The sequence below is a fragment of the Camellia sinensis genome, chromosome 2 (genome assembly GCF_055761805.1).
Source record: "Camellia sinensis isolate YWXY chromosome 2, ASM5576180v1, whole genome shotgun sequence".
Lineage (NCBI taxonomy): Eukaryota > Viridiplantae > Streptophyta > Magnoliopsida > Ericales > Theaceae > Camellia > Camellia sinensis.
This window is the reverse complement of record NC_138962.1, coordinates 229,511,215-229,532,201: the sequence shown is the minus strand read 5'-3', so window position 1 is coordinate 229,532,201 and position 20,987 is coordinate 229,511,215. Positions and strand designations below refer to the sequence as shown.

General features: G+C 39.2%; 1 protein-coding gene across 1 annotated transcript; it reads left to right on the top strand.

Moving 5' to 3' along the window:
* Positions 1 to 787: 787 nt before the first annotated feature.
* Positions 788 to 3,752, top strand: LOC145819472 (uncharacterized). The gene is made up of 4 exons (XM_082913473.1): positions 788 to 1,092; positions 1,165 to 1,730; positions 1,861 to 3,137; positions 3,285 to 3,752. The coding sequence occupies exons 1-4, from the start codon at positions 788 to 790 to the stop codon at positions 3,750 to 3,752; spliced, it is 2,616 nt and encodes an 871-aa protein (XP_082769599.1).
* The last annotated feature ends 17,235 nt before the right edge of the window (positions 3,753 to 20,987 follow it).

The following is a 20,987-nucleotide window of genomic DNA, read 5'->3' as shown; positions in this document are numbered from 1 at the left end:
ACCATCTCCATGAGTGATCCTGTAAAAGGCCGAGACAAGGCATAATGATGCCGAGCAGAGGAACATCGGTATCGAGCTGAAGAAACCTCGCAAGGAAACGTGAAAGCTGTGAACGTGTGCATGTGCAAGTTGCCACCTCAACTGGTCCCCTACACCTAGAATCACGGAAGTTATTGAGCCAAAGGAATGCGGTTTGTTATCAACATGACTACAATGAGTATATGCATTTATTGGCAACTAACAGGTGGTCCCCCATCATAAGCAATGCCAAAAGGACACTTGGCAGCATCCAAGCTCCATGAATCCACCTTGAGAAGCAAGCAAGGAACAACATATATATACTACATGAACTTTACATTGAAGGTAACTGAATGGAACTGAACTATTCCAAGCAAAACCATACTCAACTCCCTTCTCCGATCACTAATTCCCACACTTGAGGGGTCATCCGGCCAACCCCGGCCGGGTAGCTCTAACGGTGCCTCTTGTCGCAGGAACTTCAGTCCTTGGATAGTCCAAGCGCCCGGCCACAGCTTTGAAAGACTTACACGCCAGGATTGAGCAGTACGCTCATCTCGAAGACGATCAGATCCCCATCAAGGTAGCGTCAGCAGAGCAAACAACTCGGCATAAGAAGAGAACAGATCGAGGAGAACACCGAGGGATTACAGTAAATGAGGTGGATAAGTCCAAATCCCATGAAGCAGTTGTGACTGTATTCAAAGAGCCAATTTATCGAATTCTGGAAAAGATCAAGAGAGAGCCGTTCTTTGTTTGGCCGCCGAAAATGTTAAGAGATCCAGCTCGGCGCAATCAGAAGCTCAGATGCACTTACCACCAAGACAGGGGGCACATGACTCAGAACTGCAGGGCACTGAAGCAACACTTGGAAGACCTAGTGGTAGCTGGACACCTAAGGGATTACATTGATCAGGATAAGGAAATGACCGAACCAGGGAACCCACCACCAGAAGCAAACATTGAGCATCCACCTCGGCTGATAATAAATGTGATCCACGGGACAGCGATTCAGGAATCTGAGGAGGCACTGAAGGAAGAGATTGCTAAGGCTGCGCAAATTCAGCGGGTCATGTCAGTGGAGCCTGCATAAAAAAAGGTACGTACAGTACCTAAATCCCCCTTGTGTACAGTTTCATTTACTAGCAAAGATTTAAAAGGCATACAGTACCCACATACTGATGCATTAATTATAACTGTGGAAATTGGGAAACGATTTGACGTAAAACGAGTCCTAGTAGATCAGGGCAGTGCAGCAGACATACTATATTACGATTTATTCAAAAAGCTTGGTCTCTCTGAGCAGCACCTCACCCTAGCGGTAGCCCCGTTGGTCGGTTTCAATTCACAGCCAGAATGGCCGCTTGGCAGAATAGTGTTGCCAGTCGTAGCGGGGACAAAAACCCTCCAGATAGAGTTCTTGGTTATTAATACACCATCCCCATACAACGGCGTACTTGGCCGTCCGTGGATTCATCGAATGGAAGCAGTCCCTTCAACCTATCACCAGCTCATCCGTTTTCCCAACGGAACATGGAGTAGAGCAGATTTCAGGGGATCAAATTGCATCCAAACATTGCTTCATGGCAGCATTAAAGGCAAAACAGCTCTTCAATCGGGTACAGATGGTAGAAGTGGCCGAACAGCCAGTCTTGGAAGATGTAGGGGGAACCCCAGAGGAAAAGATGGTAGAGGATTTGGAGAAAGTCCTGGTAAAAGAAGACGACCCAGAAAAGTACTTCCTTATCGGTACCTCGTTAGGCGTTGATGAGAAACTTCAGCTGCTGGAACTGCTAAGGGAAAATATGGAGGTATTCCCATAGTCAGCATATGATATTCCAGGGTTGGACCCAGAATTTGCTTGCCACAAGCTCAACATCAACCCTTCAGCTCGGCCCATTGTGCAAAAAAGTCGGAGATCGTCAATCGAGCACACCGAAGCAGTAATTGCCAAAGTCGAAAAACTCTTGGCTTTAGGAGCAATCAGGGAAGTTCAATACCTGCAATGGCTGTCCAACACGGTTGTAGTCAAGAAGAAGAACGGAAAATGGAGAGTTTGTGTTGACTTCACTTGCTTGAACAAAGCCTGCCCTAAAGATAGCTTTCCGCTGCCTCGCATTGATCAACTAGTGGACTCAACAGCAGGGCATGAACGCATGAGCTTTCTGGACGCTTATAGCGGTTATCATCAGATACCATTGTTCGGTTCGGATCAAGAAAAGACAACGTTTATCACTCTAAGGGGAACTTACTGCTACAAAGTATTGCCATTCGGCCTCAAGAACGCCGGGGCAACCTACCAGCGAATGATTACACGGATGTTCAAGGACCAACTGGAAAAAACCATGGAAGCATATATAGACGATATGGTAGTAAAAAGCAAGTTCACTACAGACCATCTTGCAGACTTGAGAAAAGTTTTTGGCATCCTGAAAAACCACCATCTTTGCCTCAATGCCTCGAAATGCGCCTTCGGGGTAGGAACAGGGAAGTTCTTAGGATACATGGTCACTCACAGAGGAATTGAAGCGAATCTGGATAAGATTAGAGCGATACAGGATCCTGAAGTACCAATAAAGGCTAAGGAACTGCAGAAACTAGCCGAAATGGCGGCCGCACTGAATCGGTTTATTAGCAAATCCTCAGATCGGATGAAGCACTTCTTTCAGCTTTTGAGGAAAAATGCGGCATTTGAATGGAGTAGCGAATGTACCGAAGCACTGCAGAGTCTCAAAAGATGCCTTAGCACACCTCTTCTACTGTCCACTCCAGAGCCGAGAGAAGAGTTGTACCTCTATCTAGCAGTCTCAGATCATGCCGTGAGCGCAGTGTTAGTTCGAGAAGTTGACAAGGAACAGAGGCCTGTCTATTATGTCAGTAAGACTTTACTAGATGCCGAGACATGGTATCTACCTTTGGAAAAGTTAGCATACGCGCTGCTTATCGCCTCAAGAAAGCTGCAGCATTACTTCCAGGGGCATACCATTAATGTCCTCACTGAATTTCCCCTCAGATCTGTATTCAGCCGAGCTGATTTCTCTGGCAGAACAGCAAAGTGGGTGGTAGAACTTGATGAGTTTGATATTCGGTATCACCCCAAGACAGCGATCAAGGCACAGGTCTTAGAGGATTTTGTTGCAGAATTTGCTCCAACCCAGAGTACCGAACTGGGGGATCCAAGTTTGGCACAAGTGCCATGCACCACCGAACAAGGAATGCCCTGCGCTTCGGAAGCCTAGAAACTCTTTATTGGAAACATTTGGCAGCTTTATGTTGATGGATCGTCCAATAACCGAGGCTCGGGGGCAGGAGTAGTACTTATTTCACCAGAAGGGTTTATCTGGGAGCAGGCTCTCAGACTCGGTTGGAAGGCTTCAAACAACGAGGCCGAGTACGAAGCGTTATTGGCTGGCTTACGTAGCGCCGAACACTTCAGTGCAGAACAACTTCTTATTTTCAGCGATTCACAACTAGTGGTCAACCAGCTTTCTGGGGTCTATGAAACACGAGATGAAAGAATGGCTGTGTACGCAGGCAAGGCCAAGGACCTGCTCAAAAAATTTCAATCCATACGAGTAGAACGAATCAGTTGGGACAAAAACGGCCACGCCGATGCTTTGGCATGCCTCGGCTCATCAGTGGATACAAATGATGCCAGAAGAGTTTGGGTTAAGTTTGTGCCAGAACCAAGTATTGTATCTCCAGTCCTCTGCAACAACTTAGAGCCGAGCTAGATGGATCCAATATTTGCTTTTCTAAAATCTGGTACACTCCTCGACGACAAAAGGGAAGCCAACAAGGTCAGACACAAGTCAGCTTGGTTCTGGATCTCACCATTTGGGAAGCTTTATAGACGCTTCTATCTTGGCCTCTACCTCCTATGTGTACATCCAAATCTCGTCGAGAATGTTCTCTATGAAATTCACGATGGGGTTTGTGGATGCCACGTTGGCGGAAGGTCACTGGCACACTGAGCCCTCACTCACGGGTACTGGTGGCCACGGATGCAAAAAGATGCACAGCAATACGTATAGAAGTGTGGTAAATTTCAGAGATTTGCTCTACTTATCCATCAGCCAGCCAAAGCTCTCATTCCACTCACCAGCCCATGGCTCTTTGCGCAATGGGGTCTGGATATTGTAGGACCATTGGCGCGACGCACTGGGAACAGGCGATTTTTCATTGCTGCAACCGACTATTTCACTAAGTGGGTTGAAATTGAGGCACTGGAAAATATCAAAGAAGCAGATACAAAGCGGTTTGTTATGAGAAATGTGGTGGTGCGTTTCGGCATCCCGCGGGTACTGATTGCGGATAATGGAACACAGTTTGATGGAAAGATCTTCAGAAAGTTTTGTACCGACATCAGGATTGAGTACAGGAACTCTTTTCCAGGGTACCCGCAAAGCAATGGACAGGCAGAGGTGTCAAACAAGACCATCATCAATGGAGTCAAGAAATGGCTTGAGCATGCCAAAGGGAAATGGGTTGAAGAGTTACCCCACGTGCTATGGGCATACCGAACCACCGCACGGCGCTCAACGGGTGAAACACCTTACTCCCTAACTTATGGAATGGAGGCCGTCATCCCACTCGAAGTCGGCCTCCCAACCCTTCGATCCGAACTGTTTGAGAACACCAGTAATAAGAAAGCTATTGCACAAGCACTAGATATGGCAGAGGGCCGAAGAGAGGCAGCGCTGATCAGACTTGTAGCGTATCAGCAGCGGCTCATCAAGAGTTACAACCAAAAGGTTTTCCCAAGGCAATTTATACCAGGAGAACTAGTCTTAAGGAAAGTTATGGATCACAAAAGGGTGCCTGGCGAGGGTAAACTTGGGCTAAACTGGAAAGGTCCCTACAGAGTCACAATCGTCGTTGGAAATGGAGCCTACTACCTCGAGGATCTGAGTGGCAGAGCTATACCTCAGTCCTGAAACGTAGCAAATCTCAAGAAATACTATCAATAAGATGGTCCCACTTTCTTTATCAGATTGTAAAGGCACTTTTCTCAAATTTATCAAATTCTTGTAATTAGCTTTGATGTTTATCAAACGGAATTAGCTTTGGTTCTTACCAAATGGAATTAGCTTTGCTTCTCACCAAACGGAAATAGCTTTGATGTTTATCAAACAGAATTAGCTTTGGCACTTCCCAAATGGAATCAGCTTTGGCCTTAACCCAAACGGACTTAGTTTCAGAACGACTGAACGGAATTTAAATTTGGTTAACACTCAAACATGCTAAGTGGTATTGCTTGGTGGAATTATGTTTGGCAACTAAATTGGACTTTAGCCAAGTGGAATTGCTTGGTGGAAACCGCACTAAAGTATCTTAAGTAAACATCTCTATTTAGCCAAGTGGAATTGCTTGGTGGAAACCGCACTAATGTATCTTAAGTAAACATCTCTATTTAGCCAAGTGGAGTTGCTTGGTGGAAACCACGCTGACATATCTTAAGTAAACATCTTTGTATCCACAAAGCTTCTTAAGTATCAACACGTCAACATGTCAGTACTGACGCGAACAAACAAAGTTCGAACAAACTTGGCCAAGTTCAGCCAGGAGCAGGCCTCCAGCAGTAGTCTTACTCAACTCCAGCTGGGGGCAAACGATTGTTTTTTCAAACCAAGCTAGACCTGAGTAAGACACATTTTCATGCCTTTACTCTATTTAGGCGCTCTTATGCTATCAAAGTTGAAACAGTCTTCAGCAGTTCTACCTCAGAGCATAATCTTCAGCGTCGATCTTACTTAGCTCCAGGTGGGGGCAAACAATTGTTTTCTTTCAAAACTAACCAGGACCTAAGTAAAACCCACTTACGAACTCCAACACCGCCATACCACATATCCGTTAGCCACACCGAGCACAAGTTCGGCCCCGAGGTCCCAACAGTGCTTGGTGGGGAGCAAACAGTACAGTTCCACACCGAGCATCAGTTCGGCCCCGAGGCCTCAACAACGCTCGGCTGGGGGCAAGCAGTACAGAATCAGACAGAACATCCATTTAAAGGAAATACAGAACCAGACCGAGCATCTATTCGGCCCCGAGGTCCCAACAGTGCTCGGCCGGGGACAGGCAGTATAGGAAACATTCAAACATAGAAGCCAAAGAGCATCAGATTGCAAGTTCAAAAAGAAAATTCTATTATCCAACAAAAGGCACAGATGGCCTCATAACCAGCAGCAAAGAAAAGAAAAGAAAAATTGTCTTGGCAAATGCAGAAAGAAAACTTGTCATGGAGACCGAGCCACAGTACATCAAAGCAAAAAAAAGTTCAAATTCTTTCAACATCAATTTTCATCAACAGTGGGTAACTCAGGAGCAGCATCAGCAATTTTGTCCAGGCCATCTGTGGGAGGAAAAGTAGAGGAAGCTCCAACTTCCTGAGAAGTAGAAGCCTCTTTAACCACATCTCCTGTGGCTTCAGTCTCTGGGGCTTCAATCCCTTCAACATCCACCGTTTCAGCGGCAACATTCTTGTCCTGGGCCTTGTTTGCGGAATCAGTTTCTAGGGAAACTTCGGCCGGTAGAACAGCAGGGGTGGAAACAGTCTTCAAACCCAAGGATCTCGAAGGAATAGGGACATCCTGAAACAGGGAAGAGCCTTCAGGAACCAGCGCAGCAGCCAAGGCACTTGTCCAACCCTTCACAAAGAGCTTATCTCGCAGCATTAGCACCTCTTCCTTATAGGCAGCCCCAGCTTCATCCCAACCCTGTTGCCAGTGTTTGGCTTCCAGTGCAGAGCACTCGGCAGCCATCACAGCAATAACAGCCTCCAGTTCGGCCACTTTCCCCTCGAGTTGAGCCTGTGTCCCGATAGCAGCCTCCTTCGATTTTTCAGCTGAAGCGATAATCTTGTTTAAACGAAATGCTTCCCTCTCCGCAGTTCGGCGTCCCTCTTTCTCTGTCTCCAAGCTTACCGTCAGTCTTTCAGCGTTCATTGCAGCCTCCAGCATGGCCCTTTCTAGCTCTTCAGCATGAGTAATAGACAGATGCATTCTCTAGATACACTGCAAAGGACAACGAAGAACTAAGAAAAAGGAATACGGCAACGCAACAGTAAAGACAAGTAAAACAGGAAACACTTATAGCGGTTATCATCTGAAGGGTCCCCTTCAGGATAGGAATATCACGGGGCCCATTGTGGTCGGCCATATCAACTGGCATCAACACAAACTTAGTCAAATCAAAAGCAAAATATTGTGAAGCGACAACTGAATCAGAAGTGTAAATAGGCCTGCCTTCCTGTGATGTTGGCGGCTCCCATTTCTCAAAAGCATCATCCTCAGCAGGATCCTCAGAAGCTTCTCCCATCACTGCTTTGCCAGCCTCTCTTCTCTTCTTTTTTGCTCGCGCAGTGACTGAAGCTGAGGACTCGGCAGCAGTCACAAGGGTTGCAGAAGCTCCAGCCTCTATCTTCACCTCCATGAGGCTCTTCACCTCGGTCTTCTCCAGAGGGGTTTGCAAAGCATCGGAGGCTCCGAAGGCCTCGGCCTCTAAATCCACCAACACCCTTCTCTTCACCACAGGCCCGGTCCCTGCGAAACTGGGGGCAGGGGAAGGCGCTCTTTCGGAAAGTGCACCCTGACTCCTGCAATGCCTTGTGACCAAAGCAGTGAGAGATGTGTCAATCTCGGTATCGAAATCCAGAAAGGCAGCAGCGAGCCTCGCCTTCTTTGGAATAACGGAGCGGTAAGTAGACTGGTAGTGCAATAACTCAGGTGCAGATCTCTTTTTATACCTCAGGGCAACTTTTATGGCTTCAGCATTCTCTCGGTTCAGGCTTCGTTGGAAACAAGAGGACTCTGCAAAAAAGAGGTGACACATCAGAGGAATACCCAAAATAATGTAAGGAATATAAAAGGCATTAGAAGAGAAGACCCGAACCTGGGTAGCCGTCTTTCTGGGGCATCAGCTCAGACTGAAACTCAGTATCGGTGGGGAACTCCCAGTTTCCACCGACTTGAAGGAAATCATCACTGTGTTTATCCGAATCAGGTAACCCGGTAACCAAATGGCAATCAAATGAGCGAACACGCAAGTAATATGTGTTGTGGTCTTTGTTATGAGAAAGAGTATAACAACCTAAGATATCCCATATGTCAAGGTTCAAACCCAATCGTCTATTGAGGGCAGAGACACCGCAAACAACACGGAAAAGGTTCACAGATACTTGCATTGGGGTTAGCTAGACTTGATGCAGAAACCGGCGTACAAACGGGTCAAGAGGGAACCAATCCCCTTCCTCGACTATGGCCGCAATGGGAAAAGCAACGGTATTCCTCATGCCCATACGCATGGCGTCTACTTTCACCAATGAGAAGGTAACGTCATTGGGAATATTATAGTCCAGGCAGAACATAGCCATGGCCTCGGGGGTATCAACCAATGAACGAAATTTCCCCATTCAACAAACCTAATGGGACAGAGGTAGGACTCAGATAACAAAGTATGGAATACAGACAACGAGTAGACCAAACAAGATGATTAACGCAAAAAAGAGGCAAAAGAAGAAGAGTCGCAAGAAGACTTACAGAGATTAGAACAGTGGTAGCAGAGCAAGATCAGCGGTGAAAAAGCCTGAGCAGAGCACCAACGAGACTGGTTCAGAGGAACAGGAAGAGTCCTTTCTCTCTCTTTGAAAGTCTCTAGAGGAACGAAAAAGCAGATGAGGGGATTTGTATTGACCGCCAGAGCATTAATTGCACTAGCCGGCGCGCAGCGAGCACGACCTTCAGTATGGGATCGACGTGCTATCTCTGCACACCAATCTCACATCACCACGTGTCATTATGAAAGGACGCATGCAGGAATTGCGTGTCAGGATTAAGCCGTCACCAAGGCCGAGTTGAAGAAAACCGAAATGACACGACGCTTGGGAAGCAGAAAAATAGCTCCCCCCAAAGGGAACCTTAGCGTGATCTAGGGGGCAAATGAAGGGGCTAAACGCAAAATGGGTCGGGTCCAAGCCTTGGGCCGGCCCAATCCACTGAATTCCAAATCCAAGTGGGTTGGATGAGTATATGGGCAAACCAATTAAGCCCAACTTCATGACCAACAGTCCATCCAAGTCCTCAAGCACTTGGGTCCAACCTGCAGTGGAAAGGCCAGTCCAGTCGTGGTGCTGGGCTAGGCCAAGCTGCGAGACTGAATCTACGGGCCGAACAGAAAATAGGCCGAGCCCATGCAAAGTTACCTGAATGGACAAGCCCATCTCCATGAGTGATCCTGTAAAAGGCCGAGACAAGGCATAATGATGCCGAGCTGAGGAACATCGGTACCGAGCTAAGGAAACCTCGCAAGGAAATGTGGAAGCTGTGAACATGTGCATGTGCAGGTTGCCACCTCAGCTGGTCCCCTACACCTAGAATCACAGAAGTTGTTGAGCCAAAGGAATGTGGTTTGTTATCAGCATGACTACAATGAGTATATGCATTTATTGGCAACTAACAGGTGGTCCCCCACCATGAGCAATGCCAAAAGGACACCTGGCAGCATCCAAGCTCCATGAATCCACCTTGAGAAGCAAGCAAGGAACAACATATATATACTACATGAACTTCACATTGAAGGTAACTGAATGGAGCTGAACTATTCCAAGCAAAACCATACTCAACTCCCTTCTCCGATCACTAATTCCCACATCGGAGGGGTCATCCGGCCAACCCCAGCCGGGTAGCTCTAACGGTGCCTCTTGACGCAGGAACTTCAGTCCCTGGATAGTCCAACCGAGTGCAGAACCCCGATCCACTTTCATCTAGTGCGAAATCCGGTAAGCACAATATATATTTATATATATGCCTGTCAAAGTACACAACATATACATTATATGGTTCATGTGAACGTGCATGCATATTACAAACCGTAAAATCTAGCTAGAGCAATATGTATATTGAACTGTTGATGATGAACTCAACATATATTACATCATTTATGAATGTTCATGCATGTATTTACGAATTAATCCCAACATCAAGAGCCAAGATAAATTATGGATAAATTATCAATAGATCCTAATAGTTAGACTTAATTCCCATCAAATCTTATTAAAAATAAGTCATAATAAAGTCGTTGCCAAAAATATTTTTTTGTGATAATTTTTTACATATATCACAAAAAATTGACAATTAGTGTTTTTTTTTTTTTATCACAGTTTTTATAAATTGTCGCTAAAATTTATAATTAGTGACTTTTTTGTGATGAATTTTTCAAACTATCGCTGAAAGTTATAAATTAGTGTCATTTTTTGTAATGATTTTTTTGAACTATGACTAACACTTGTTATTAGTGACATTTTTTTTAGTAAAATTTTCAAATTGTCATTGAAAATTAATAATTATTGACAATTTTTAATATTGTTTAATGAAAAATACCATTAATTATCCTAGGATTTATTAGACAATAATAAGTCCCTATAAATTATTAGATATTTTTTGGATATGATGTACCATTGTTTATATGGTACTCTTAGCCAATTAAAAAATGATTCACATTCTCTCTAGTCCACTATGTGTTGTTTTGGCCCATAGGATCTACCACGGATCCTGTTTCAATAATTTGTACTGTTCAATATATAAAGCTTGTCGAGTATTTCATTTCTGTCAAAAATCGCATTGATTGGATATAGATAACTTATTTGATCAGATCAAATTTCTGTAAACAATTTTTTTTTAAAATCATATTCATCGTTGACAGAAATATGATTTGATCAAATAACGTAATTTTTTGTGAGAATGAAATATTGGACGAGTTCTATATATTAAATAATTCGGATCATCGAAACATGACCCACGATAAGCCCCTAAAATCCCAACATCATACTCTAGTCCAATCTTAAATTAGAGAGAAGTTTGGCCCATTTAAAATCACAATACACAATAAGTGAAAATTATATTTATTTTTAAGTAATTAACAAAAATAAGTCAACATATTTTAATCATAAAAATTATCCTATTACGTAATTGATTTAGAAGACCATTAGAGGATGGGGCGCAAGAGGCATCTTCTCTCGTTTCATTCTTGTTTTATGGTGGGCCCGTTGCCCCTTGTAATAAATTATAATGGCCATCGAGTTGTATCAATCTCTGCATATAATATACATATATATATATATATATTAACCGTGAAATCACTCGCAAGTAATTGAGAGGTGATTGAGACCCTTTCAATTACCATCCTTACCACTTCATACACATGACAGGTGGTGAGGAGAAAGAAAAAAAAAAAAAAAAAAAACTGACCAATCAAAGAAAGAGAAGGTTAAAAGAGATGTCATTGAAGGGGTCCAACTCATTTTTTCAAGTAATTTTTGCCAAATTACAAAATCACTTTTGTCAAAGCTGCTTTATTCTATAATATTCCCTCACTCGCAAGTGACAATATTTCTTTTCTTCCCAAAACATATTTGACTTCTAATAATTCTTCTCTTTATTATGATTAGCGACGGAGTTAGAAAATTAAATTTAAAAGAATATTTATTAATTATAATTATAATTTTTTTTTTCATAATCAATAATATGAAGATAATAATAATTTTTAAATTAATATTACGTACAAAAACTTTAATAAATTACTATATAAGTATTTCACATAAAATTTTACAATTAATTTCGAGTAATATCGAAAAGAAAGTATTGCATGTAACTAGTGTATCATGGACAATATAAAAAAATTATATATTTAAGTCATAAAATAAATTATATAATGCTAAGATAAATCAATTTTTTACAAAATTTGAGTAAAAATTTCATATAGTAGTGATATCACGTCATTATTGACATATGATATCACCAATCAATAGTAAAGCAACATATAAACGGTGAACTCCACATTCAAATATAACTAACACTCTAATAATTTGGGGGGGATGCACCAATAAATCCCAAATTAATAACTTATACACTGTTTAGGCCTAAAAGTTTTCTTATAGACTGAAAGGTCCCATTACAATATTTCAAACATCAGATTAATGTTTCGAACATTAGATTTCGAACATCAGATTAATGTTTCGAACATTAGATTTCGAACATCAGATTAATGTTTCAAACATTAGATTGATGTGCAAATGGGACTAAATGGAGCATAAGAAAACTTTTAGGACTAAATGGTTCAACTTTTCAAAAACTAAGACTTATGGGTAAATTTTCCATAATTTTTACATATATATAGTGAGATTAATTATATTTGTACATCAATAATAATTAATATTACCTTTATATTAAGATTTTGTCACAAAATTTTCATACATAAAAATATAATTTTTTGTCACTTTATTTTTTAATAAAACAATCTCTATTGTTTTTATAAATTTAAAAATTCCCTTGACATTTTATTTAAAATTTTATTTTTATTTAAAATTTTATTTATATACATATGTACAAAAATAAAAAATAAAAAAAAAATATCCAAAGGGACACGTGATCGCGCTGGTGACCATGGGACTAAGCCACTGATTATGACCCTCTATTGAAATTGGCTAACGAATATAAAAAAATGAAATCACGATAATATCAACTAAAGTTGTCCGCCACTTTTTTATTTTAATTTATTTCAGAAATCAACTAGATTTAAATGAGGGAAATATGTAAATTTTGAAGAGCTTTTTTTTCATTTTTTAATGATGAACATCTTCACTTTGGAGCCACTCCTACAAAATAAAACATAAATACATGCAATCGCCTGCCAACCACGTTTATCACATACGTCTGGACGCATTATAAAGAAAAATTATTCAAAATATACAAATTTACAATTCATCAGGAAGATTTTAACAAGTGAACTACCGTGCAAATTAGTATTAAGAATTTATAAACATTCAATCTAAAGAGTGGAACTCATGCCCTCTGCTGGTTGGCAAAGGATTGGCCAACCCTAATTTTCATTTACTTGTGTTCTATAGAAGTTTGTTTCCTTGGACCATATAGGATTCCTTGATTCTGTTCCTTATGAAAATATTGGGTTTGTTTGGTGCATTATTTTTTGGGCATTGATATACAAGTTTAAAAATTAAATTAAATTTTTAAGTTTAATGATGTGACAATTAATTAAGATATATATTGTAACATTCTTTTCATATCTTCTCACTTATCAACCAATCATATCACTTATAAATCATTGCGTATAGAAAATGGGCTTAGAAATTGAACTTGTATATCATTTTTCTTATTTTTTTTAAGCTAAAAGTTATAACCAAAAAAAAAAAAAAAAAAAAAGATAGAAGCAAAAAGCATACCTCTCCCAACTTTCAAATAAAAATATATTTTTTTCAATTTGTTTAAAGGGCAACAAATAATATAATACAAACTCCTAAATAAACATAAAACTACTATAAATTGCTCATTTAAACTGTACCAACAAATTATATATACAAAAGAATTTTTTTTTATTATTAGACACAAAACAATGAATTCTATTTGTAATGTGACCTCTACTTTTGTGCATAATAATCTTGAGGATATAAATAATAATGTTGTTCCTTTGTCTAATCGCTTGAATTTTTCATCATTTACATCAAGACTCACTTAGTTATTAGTGAATATCACTTTATCATTTTATTTATGAACTCGTATATTTTAACGTATTCAACTATAAAAATGTGTCACTGTCCCTTTTGCAGACCCTCTCTAGACCACCTCCAAAAGGAGTGTAATTATACGATTTTCATAGTTAAATGGTCAATTCATATAGGATCATAGATAAAAGAGGTAAAAATCATATTCACTAATAGTTGAGAGAGTCTTAGTGTAATTAACTTTGAAGTTTTTTTAATGAGGTGATTAACAATTCAATATGATATCAAAACAATTTTGAAATTTTTACATGAGGTGATTAATAATTCAATATAATATCAAAGCAACTAATAGATGCCATATTTGAATTTCATTATCTACCCACTAATTAAAATACTTGCACATATTAGGCCGGTTTGTAAAGGAGAGTTTGTCGTGATATTTCACAAGAATTGAATGATATGATGGAGATGATTTGAATTTGTCCATATGCAAAATTAAATTTTTAGATAAGTTGATGGTCAATAATTCAACAAATAATAAAAATTTTTAAAAAAATATATATTTAAATATTACATTACATTTTAGTAACACATATTGGCAATCTTAACTAACACAAAAACATGATAATAACACATTTTCTTCAATTCACAAGACGATGAATCTAGGAAGGAACCTCAACAAGGTGAATATTGAGTCTGTAGGTAGGGTTTTTGTTTGTTTGTTTATTTTATTTTATTTTTTTGCCTCCAAGGAATATTCGCCAGCTTTAGGTGATGACCCACACAATGTTGATTAACTTTATCCACATTAATGAACGAAATGAAGAGCTTCAAATCCTCCATGGAGATTGATGGAATATTTTGATTCTTTATGGACCCATTCATTCCTCTAATCACTCCCCATCTCAGGACTTGTTCCTCTGTACTGCAATTTCCATTATTGAGAGAGAGAGAGAGAGAGAGAGAGAGAGAGAGAGACATCATAACATCCATATGTTCTCAAAGAACCATCAACAGAATTGAAGTACTATAAGAAAAGTCGAAATGCACAAGAAATAAATAAATTTCCATTCATTTCATTCAGAGTTTTTGTATTTTATTTTATTATCATTTAGTTTGTAGACTTTGGGTTGCATTCATGGGGGGTGGGTCTGAATATATGTACTTTGATTCTCCAAATGGCTGATTATTTTCTTTTTCGTCCACGATGGATGTGAAGCAAGGACTGGACACCAATTCTGCATTCGTACAACACTACTGGGCACCGATTTCACAACAACCATACTATTTTGCAACAGATTTTTGTTTTCTTCCAACATTGTTTGTTCTGATATGCTCAATACGTTGATGACTTGCAATGCTAGCTGATAAATTAATAATAATACACTTACACTTACACTTACACTCACTCACTTTGATTCTCAGAATCAATATCAATCAAATGTCTAGTTTGCTTTCTAATGCAGTAATAACAAGAAATCTTTTGCCATTGTTGATCTTATCACGTAACTGATTCTGTGAGAACTTCAAACCCTAGCTTCAACATTAGGCAAAAATGTCATAGATTGTAGCATATTCCTATAATTAGCATGTGCATGTAACGGCCCAGATTAATCCCTAAATAGCATATATTTTGCATTGCATAGGAACAAGGATAATGGAACATTTGTAACTACGGGCGTTCATCAATCAGATTGGTCCGTTTCAGAATAAGGGTTGGTTTGGGATGTTTTAAAAAAGTGCACTTTTTGACTTATTGGTTTATATGGGTTGGATTTGGGTTGGGTTTGATGTGATGTGTTAGAGAGGTGATGTGATTTAAATAAGATGATGTGACTTAAATATGATAGTGACTTTTTGACTTTTTGTATTATTTAGGCTATGCCAAACTTGGCCTAAATCAGCGACTGAACTCTTCAGTCTATATAACCGGCTCAAAATCCAACAATAGAAATAGGTTCGGTTGAATTTGGTTTATTCAGATGTTCGTAAAATTTTGTAACAAGGGATATGGTATATATTTAATAATAAAAAATAAATCAACAACCAGTGTAGTTGAATTGATTGAACTTGTCATTCTGATAATGTGTTTGAATCTTGCTAGCCGCTTATATACCGAAATATTAAAATATAACAAAAAAACATATTGCAGTTCGGTTTGATCAAAATTATAGCTGAAGCCATAAAATCATAAATCAAAAACCAATTAAAATGGTCTAACCATTTTTAAAATTGGGACCATAATCGAAGTTAATAAAAATTAGATCAAATCAGCAATTTAGACCGGATTAGATTGGTTTGTCAATTTCATTGATATTTTAAACACGCTTATATGCAACTCAAGCTTGAGAGTTAGCTACCAAAAAAAAAAAAAAAAACTAATTTGCTCTCCGGTCTGAAATTAGATTGGATGGTGTTGTTAGACTCTGGGAGGCTTGACTCTAGGCCTATTTCAATAATCTAAACCAATGAATGTGTAGATCTCATCGAGTATATCATTCTTGCAAAAAATCAGGTTAATCTGATATTGATAGCCATGTGATTAGTTTGCATTTGTTTCAACAACAATTATGATTTTAAAAATAAATTGCAGATACAAATGTAATCTGATCAAGAAGCTATCGATATCCGATTAACATGATTTTTTTCATGGTTTATATATTCAACGAATTCTATACATTAAATAATTTGAATTATCGATATGAACCTAGAGTAAGCCCAGCAAGACCTAACATTGCCGTCTAATCCGGAAACAAATTGGAGAGAAACTAAACCCTAAAATAAACCTACAAAAATTAATTGATTGCTAGCCCATTTCCCATCCAGTATCAAAACTTGGGTCTTTCAAAGTGAATACGATTCACTCCCATAATCTCTCTACAATCATTTTTGTAATACAATTATAAGATTCTCTTAAAATAATTTTAATTATTTAATTAATTATAAACAATAATGTTAGGTATTATGAAATAAATATATTATGAAAATCTTCATAAAAAATTTTCACCTTTAAATTAATTTGTTGTGTATTATTATATGTTATGTAATCATTCTTAAATTAAATTAGTAAATATTTTTCATAATGCGTGTAAACCACCCTTAAACACCTCTTAAACTCCCATCTTGCAAGAGAAATTACGAGTGTGTTTGGTTTGTATTTGTAGAGTAATTTTTGAGATAAAAAGTACGAATTGGTTTGCCTTTTTGAAATGGTTTTGAAAAATTGTTTTAGGGTGAGTTTTAAAAAAAGTAATTGACTTGATGTGCAAGAGAGTGTGATTTTGGAAAGTATGTAACCAAACAAAATTTTAAGATTTTTTTTTGAAAAAATTTGTTTGTTTTGATTACTTTTGAAAAATTGTTTGTAAAGAATTTTTTTCAAAATTTTTTCTAAAAAACAAACCAAATAATGCCTACATTTTTTTTTTGGTAAAAAAATTACTTATTTATTATTTTACCGTGGTGCAATCTAAATGGGACAAATTGACTAACGCCACTTGGTCTGCAAATTTTTAAACAAACATTTTTTTGCTTTTATGAAACAAAACTCTAGCTTATTATTCATTTCACATTCCATTGATTTTAACGACAGTGGCAGTTCTGTGTTTGAAAGAAAATGCCTGACTCCAAGTTTTATTTTTATTCTAAATATGATAAATATTATATTAATTAAATAATTAAAATTCAATAATAATTTGAAAACCAAGAGTCGCCCAGTCTAACAATCGTAATTCAAATTTGAGAATAAATAATTATATATAATTTCCTAATGAAAGAGAATCTATAAAATTGAACCTTCAGTTCACCACAAAGTGGTTCTTTTTAAAATGTAACACGATTTTTAATTGGGATAAAGAGATGGGTTCACATGATTTACATCTTTATGTGAATAAAAAAATAAAAAGAAAATGGATTTACATGATTTACATCTTTATGTGAATAAAAAAATAAAAAAATAAAAAAAAGCATCTTCGGAGGAGTTGTCGGTTTGCGGGAAAAAGTTGGTGGAGCGAGATCCAATAAAAGAACAACTTTTTCTCGTGTCCTTTATATTAATTGGACATTACACTGTCCAGTTAGCTCACGTGGGCTCGTGATGTAATCTTATCAGCTTCTCATGCCATCGTTTCCTTAATTTTATATTGTTATTAATGAATAAAATTATAAAAATGAGCTCATTTGGGCGATAAATTCAAAAAAAAAATTATTTTTTATTTTTTTATTTTTTGTTTAAAGGTTCAAGTACTAAAATATACCAACAAGGGTTGGTTCAGTTGGTAAGGCTTATTCCCTTCACCCATTTAGCTTAGGTTCGAGTCCCGCTGCCGGCAGTCCTTTGTTGGTGGACAATATTGCGTAACGCTTTCCCTGGCCTTGGAATGGGGTAGCCTCCCCTCCTCCTAAACTTTTTTTTTTTAGAACCAAAAAAAAAATTTTATAAGGACAAATTTGTAAATGACCAAAATATCTCTTCCTATAGAATAAGGAGTACCTATTCGTTTAAGGATAAACTACTAAGGCTATATTTGGGAAGCAACTTTGGATTAAAATAGTCTTATAGGATTAAATAGACTATTTTAGTCAAATAAGACAAAATATCACATCTAGTTGTAGACACCCCATTTTTGACCGTCCTCAAGACTTGGACGTCACCATTGGAACACTTGGTGATTACCATTGTTTGTGTTCGTATGGAGTTCTCGGAGGTCTCGGCTCGCGCGCCTTGCCTCAGGATCTCCGAACTCGACTGTTTAGTGTCTGGTTTTGCACCAAACACTTGTATTTTGCCTTGGAGGGGCAGGGAATGCCTTGTGAGGCATCCCCACACACCACCGGCCATGGTCAGAGGCCACCGGCTGGTTTTTGTTTCCGTCGGCAATCTATTTTGCCGGTCGGCACCTTTTGTTGCCGGTCGGCACTCCTTTTTGCCAAAATGGCATCTTTGGCCGGCCGACTACTGTGCATCTTCTTTTGCAGATATTTTATCACAGCTGTCTTGCATTTGGCTCCCCTCCATACACGTGTATGGAGGGATCTCTCTCTTGAGAAGCTTGTCTTGTAAGCATTACAAGACAAAAAGGCTCTATAAGAGAGAGTCTTCTCTCTTGGCCTTGAGGGTTAGACACTTGAGACACTTTAGATATTTTTAGACAGCCATTTTTAGGATTTTGAGTTCTAGGGTTAGAATCCATACACTTTCTATCTCTATATCTCCCTCTTGTGTGTGCTTAAGTGTGTTTGTGTCTTACTATTGCACACAAACACATAGTATTTCACCTTCACTTAGCTACTGAGGTTCTAAGAGGTTGGTTTTGAAGTTTTGGAGCTGGATTCAAGCCAAGGAGAGCTGTTGGAGTATCATTTGTGAAGGTGGTCTACAAGGGTGAGAAACTTCCCTTTTATTCCCCATTTTTGCATTGCTTTTCTACCTGTCTTAAAATCATTTTTGAGCTTAGTGTATAATACAAAAAAGTTCTGTTTTTAGGCCCTCTAAATTGTTTGTTTAGAGTGTTTTGTGGTTTGGAGGTGTTTGACCCCTCTTAGGCTTTGAAAGGCCCAATTTTGTGCTATTTTGTGCAAGTTTCGAGACTTTGGCGTTTGGGCCTCTTCACCACTGAAATCTTGAGGGATTTCAGTGGTGGAGATGGTGTCTTGAAGTCTCCAAAAGGGGAGGGCCACCCCCTCTCCTTCTTGTCCTTGAAAGGGACCCTTTTTGGCCTCTTGAGAGAGCATCATGTTAGAGTGTGTATTGATCATGTCTTGGCTGTTTTCCATGCTTATTATGCCATGATATAACCTTGTTGTGTGTTGGTTTTGGTACACCATGCATGCTTAGCATACCTACCATGTAATGCCATGTTTTTGCCTTAATATGCCTTAGGTTGTTAGCCTTTGTTCTAGCATGTTTCAGGTTTAGCCTTGTGAAGGTTTTGTGCTCATTTTTCCATGTTTAAGGTCTGTCCTAGGTTGTTTGGGTTGGTTTTGGCATGCTTAGTATAGCTCCTTTGCATTCCGGCTTGTTGGCCCTAAGTGTATGAATGTATAGCATGACATTCTTGCATTGATTTAGTGGTTTGGAACTATCCACCATGTCATTTCAGTCCCCTTTGCATGCCTATATGTTTGCCTTGGATGTCTCCTTAATGCTTTGAAAGCTTGTGTAGCATGTTCCATGTTTTGGCCATTGTACATGCCTTTGAATTTGAGCCACTTAGATGCCATCTAGGGGGTCCCCTTTGCATGGTCTAGGTCTGCCTTGAACCTATTTTAAGTCCTCTTAGCCTTGTGAGGCTTGGTTGGCTTGGTCATGGTTCAAGCCCCTTTGACTTGCTTCAAGCACTTGGGCCATTTATTGCATGTTTAGTCTATTTTGTTTGCTTGGCTTGGTACCATCCTTACATGATTTTCAATGCTTACCTTGCATGCCATATGTCCATGATTACCTTCTTTCAAATGTATTTGAGAGTTGTCCCATTTGTGCCTAAGTGTTGGCTCCTTTAACATGTGCATGTGTGTATGTGTTTAGTCCTTTATTTTGGTCACTTTGGCCACTGTTTTAGGCCTATTTAGAGTTACCTGAATCATGTCTAAGTCCACCTTTTCATCGGTTTGCATTGCCTCATGTTTGCTTGTATGCTTGCATAAGTGTCTTGCCATGCCATGTTGCATCCTTAGCTTGCACGCCTAGGTTGCATTGCATCTTGCATGCATGCCTTGTTCCTTGACTTGGTGATAGGAATTGGGCCTTGGTTTATTTGTTTGGTTTGTATTTCATTTGACATGAAAGTTGCACACTTGGTTCTTTGGGCCGTCATGTATGGAAATACGTGATTGGCGATCCGAGAATCGAGACACATGTCCCTTTGAGTCACAAACATGATAGGGGGCATGATTGGTGCATACATTGCTTGAATTGTATTGCCATGCAAGTTCTGTCCTCCGCTGCTGTGAGTTGCAGGTTCTGCAGGCATTCTTTGCCGACCGGCAGTGTACATTGCCGACCGGCATTAAATCACCAGCCGATGGATTAATTTTGTGTCGGTGACCACAATTCATTGCCGGTGGTAATTCTACTCAGCCGGTGGTGATTCCCAGTATCCAGAGAAGCATCCTTGAGACTTTGGCAGTCTTCAGAGGGGCAGAGCAGGGAAAACAGAGGCAGACTATGCATAGCCGTGCACTTCCGAGCGGGACCCGAGCATGCGCTGCATTTGGCTCTCCTCCCGAGGCAGTTTACTGCTTTTCCTAGCTTAATTAGTTTGTTAGCTGATTAAGAAATCTGTAATATTTAATTAGCTTGCGTAGTTAATTAATTTGTGTTATTTATTTGGTCCCTCCGGGCGAGGGCAATTCTGTAATAAGCGTGTGTGAGTGGTGTGTATATCTTCCAATCCCCACTTCTTTCTTCCCTTTTATTTACCAGCTTTGATGGTTAGTATTAGGGCATATTTAAAAT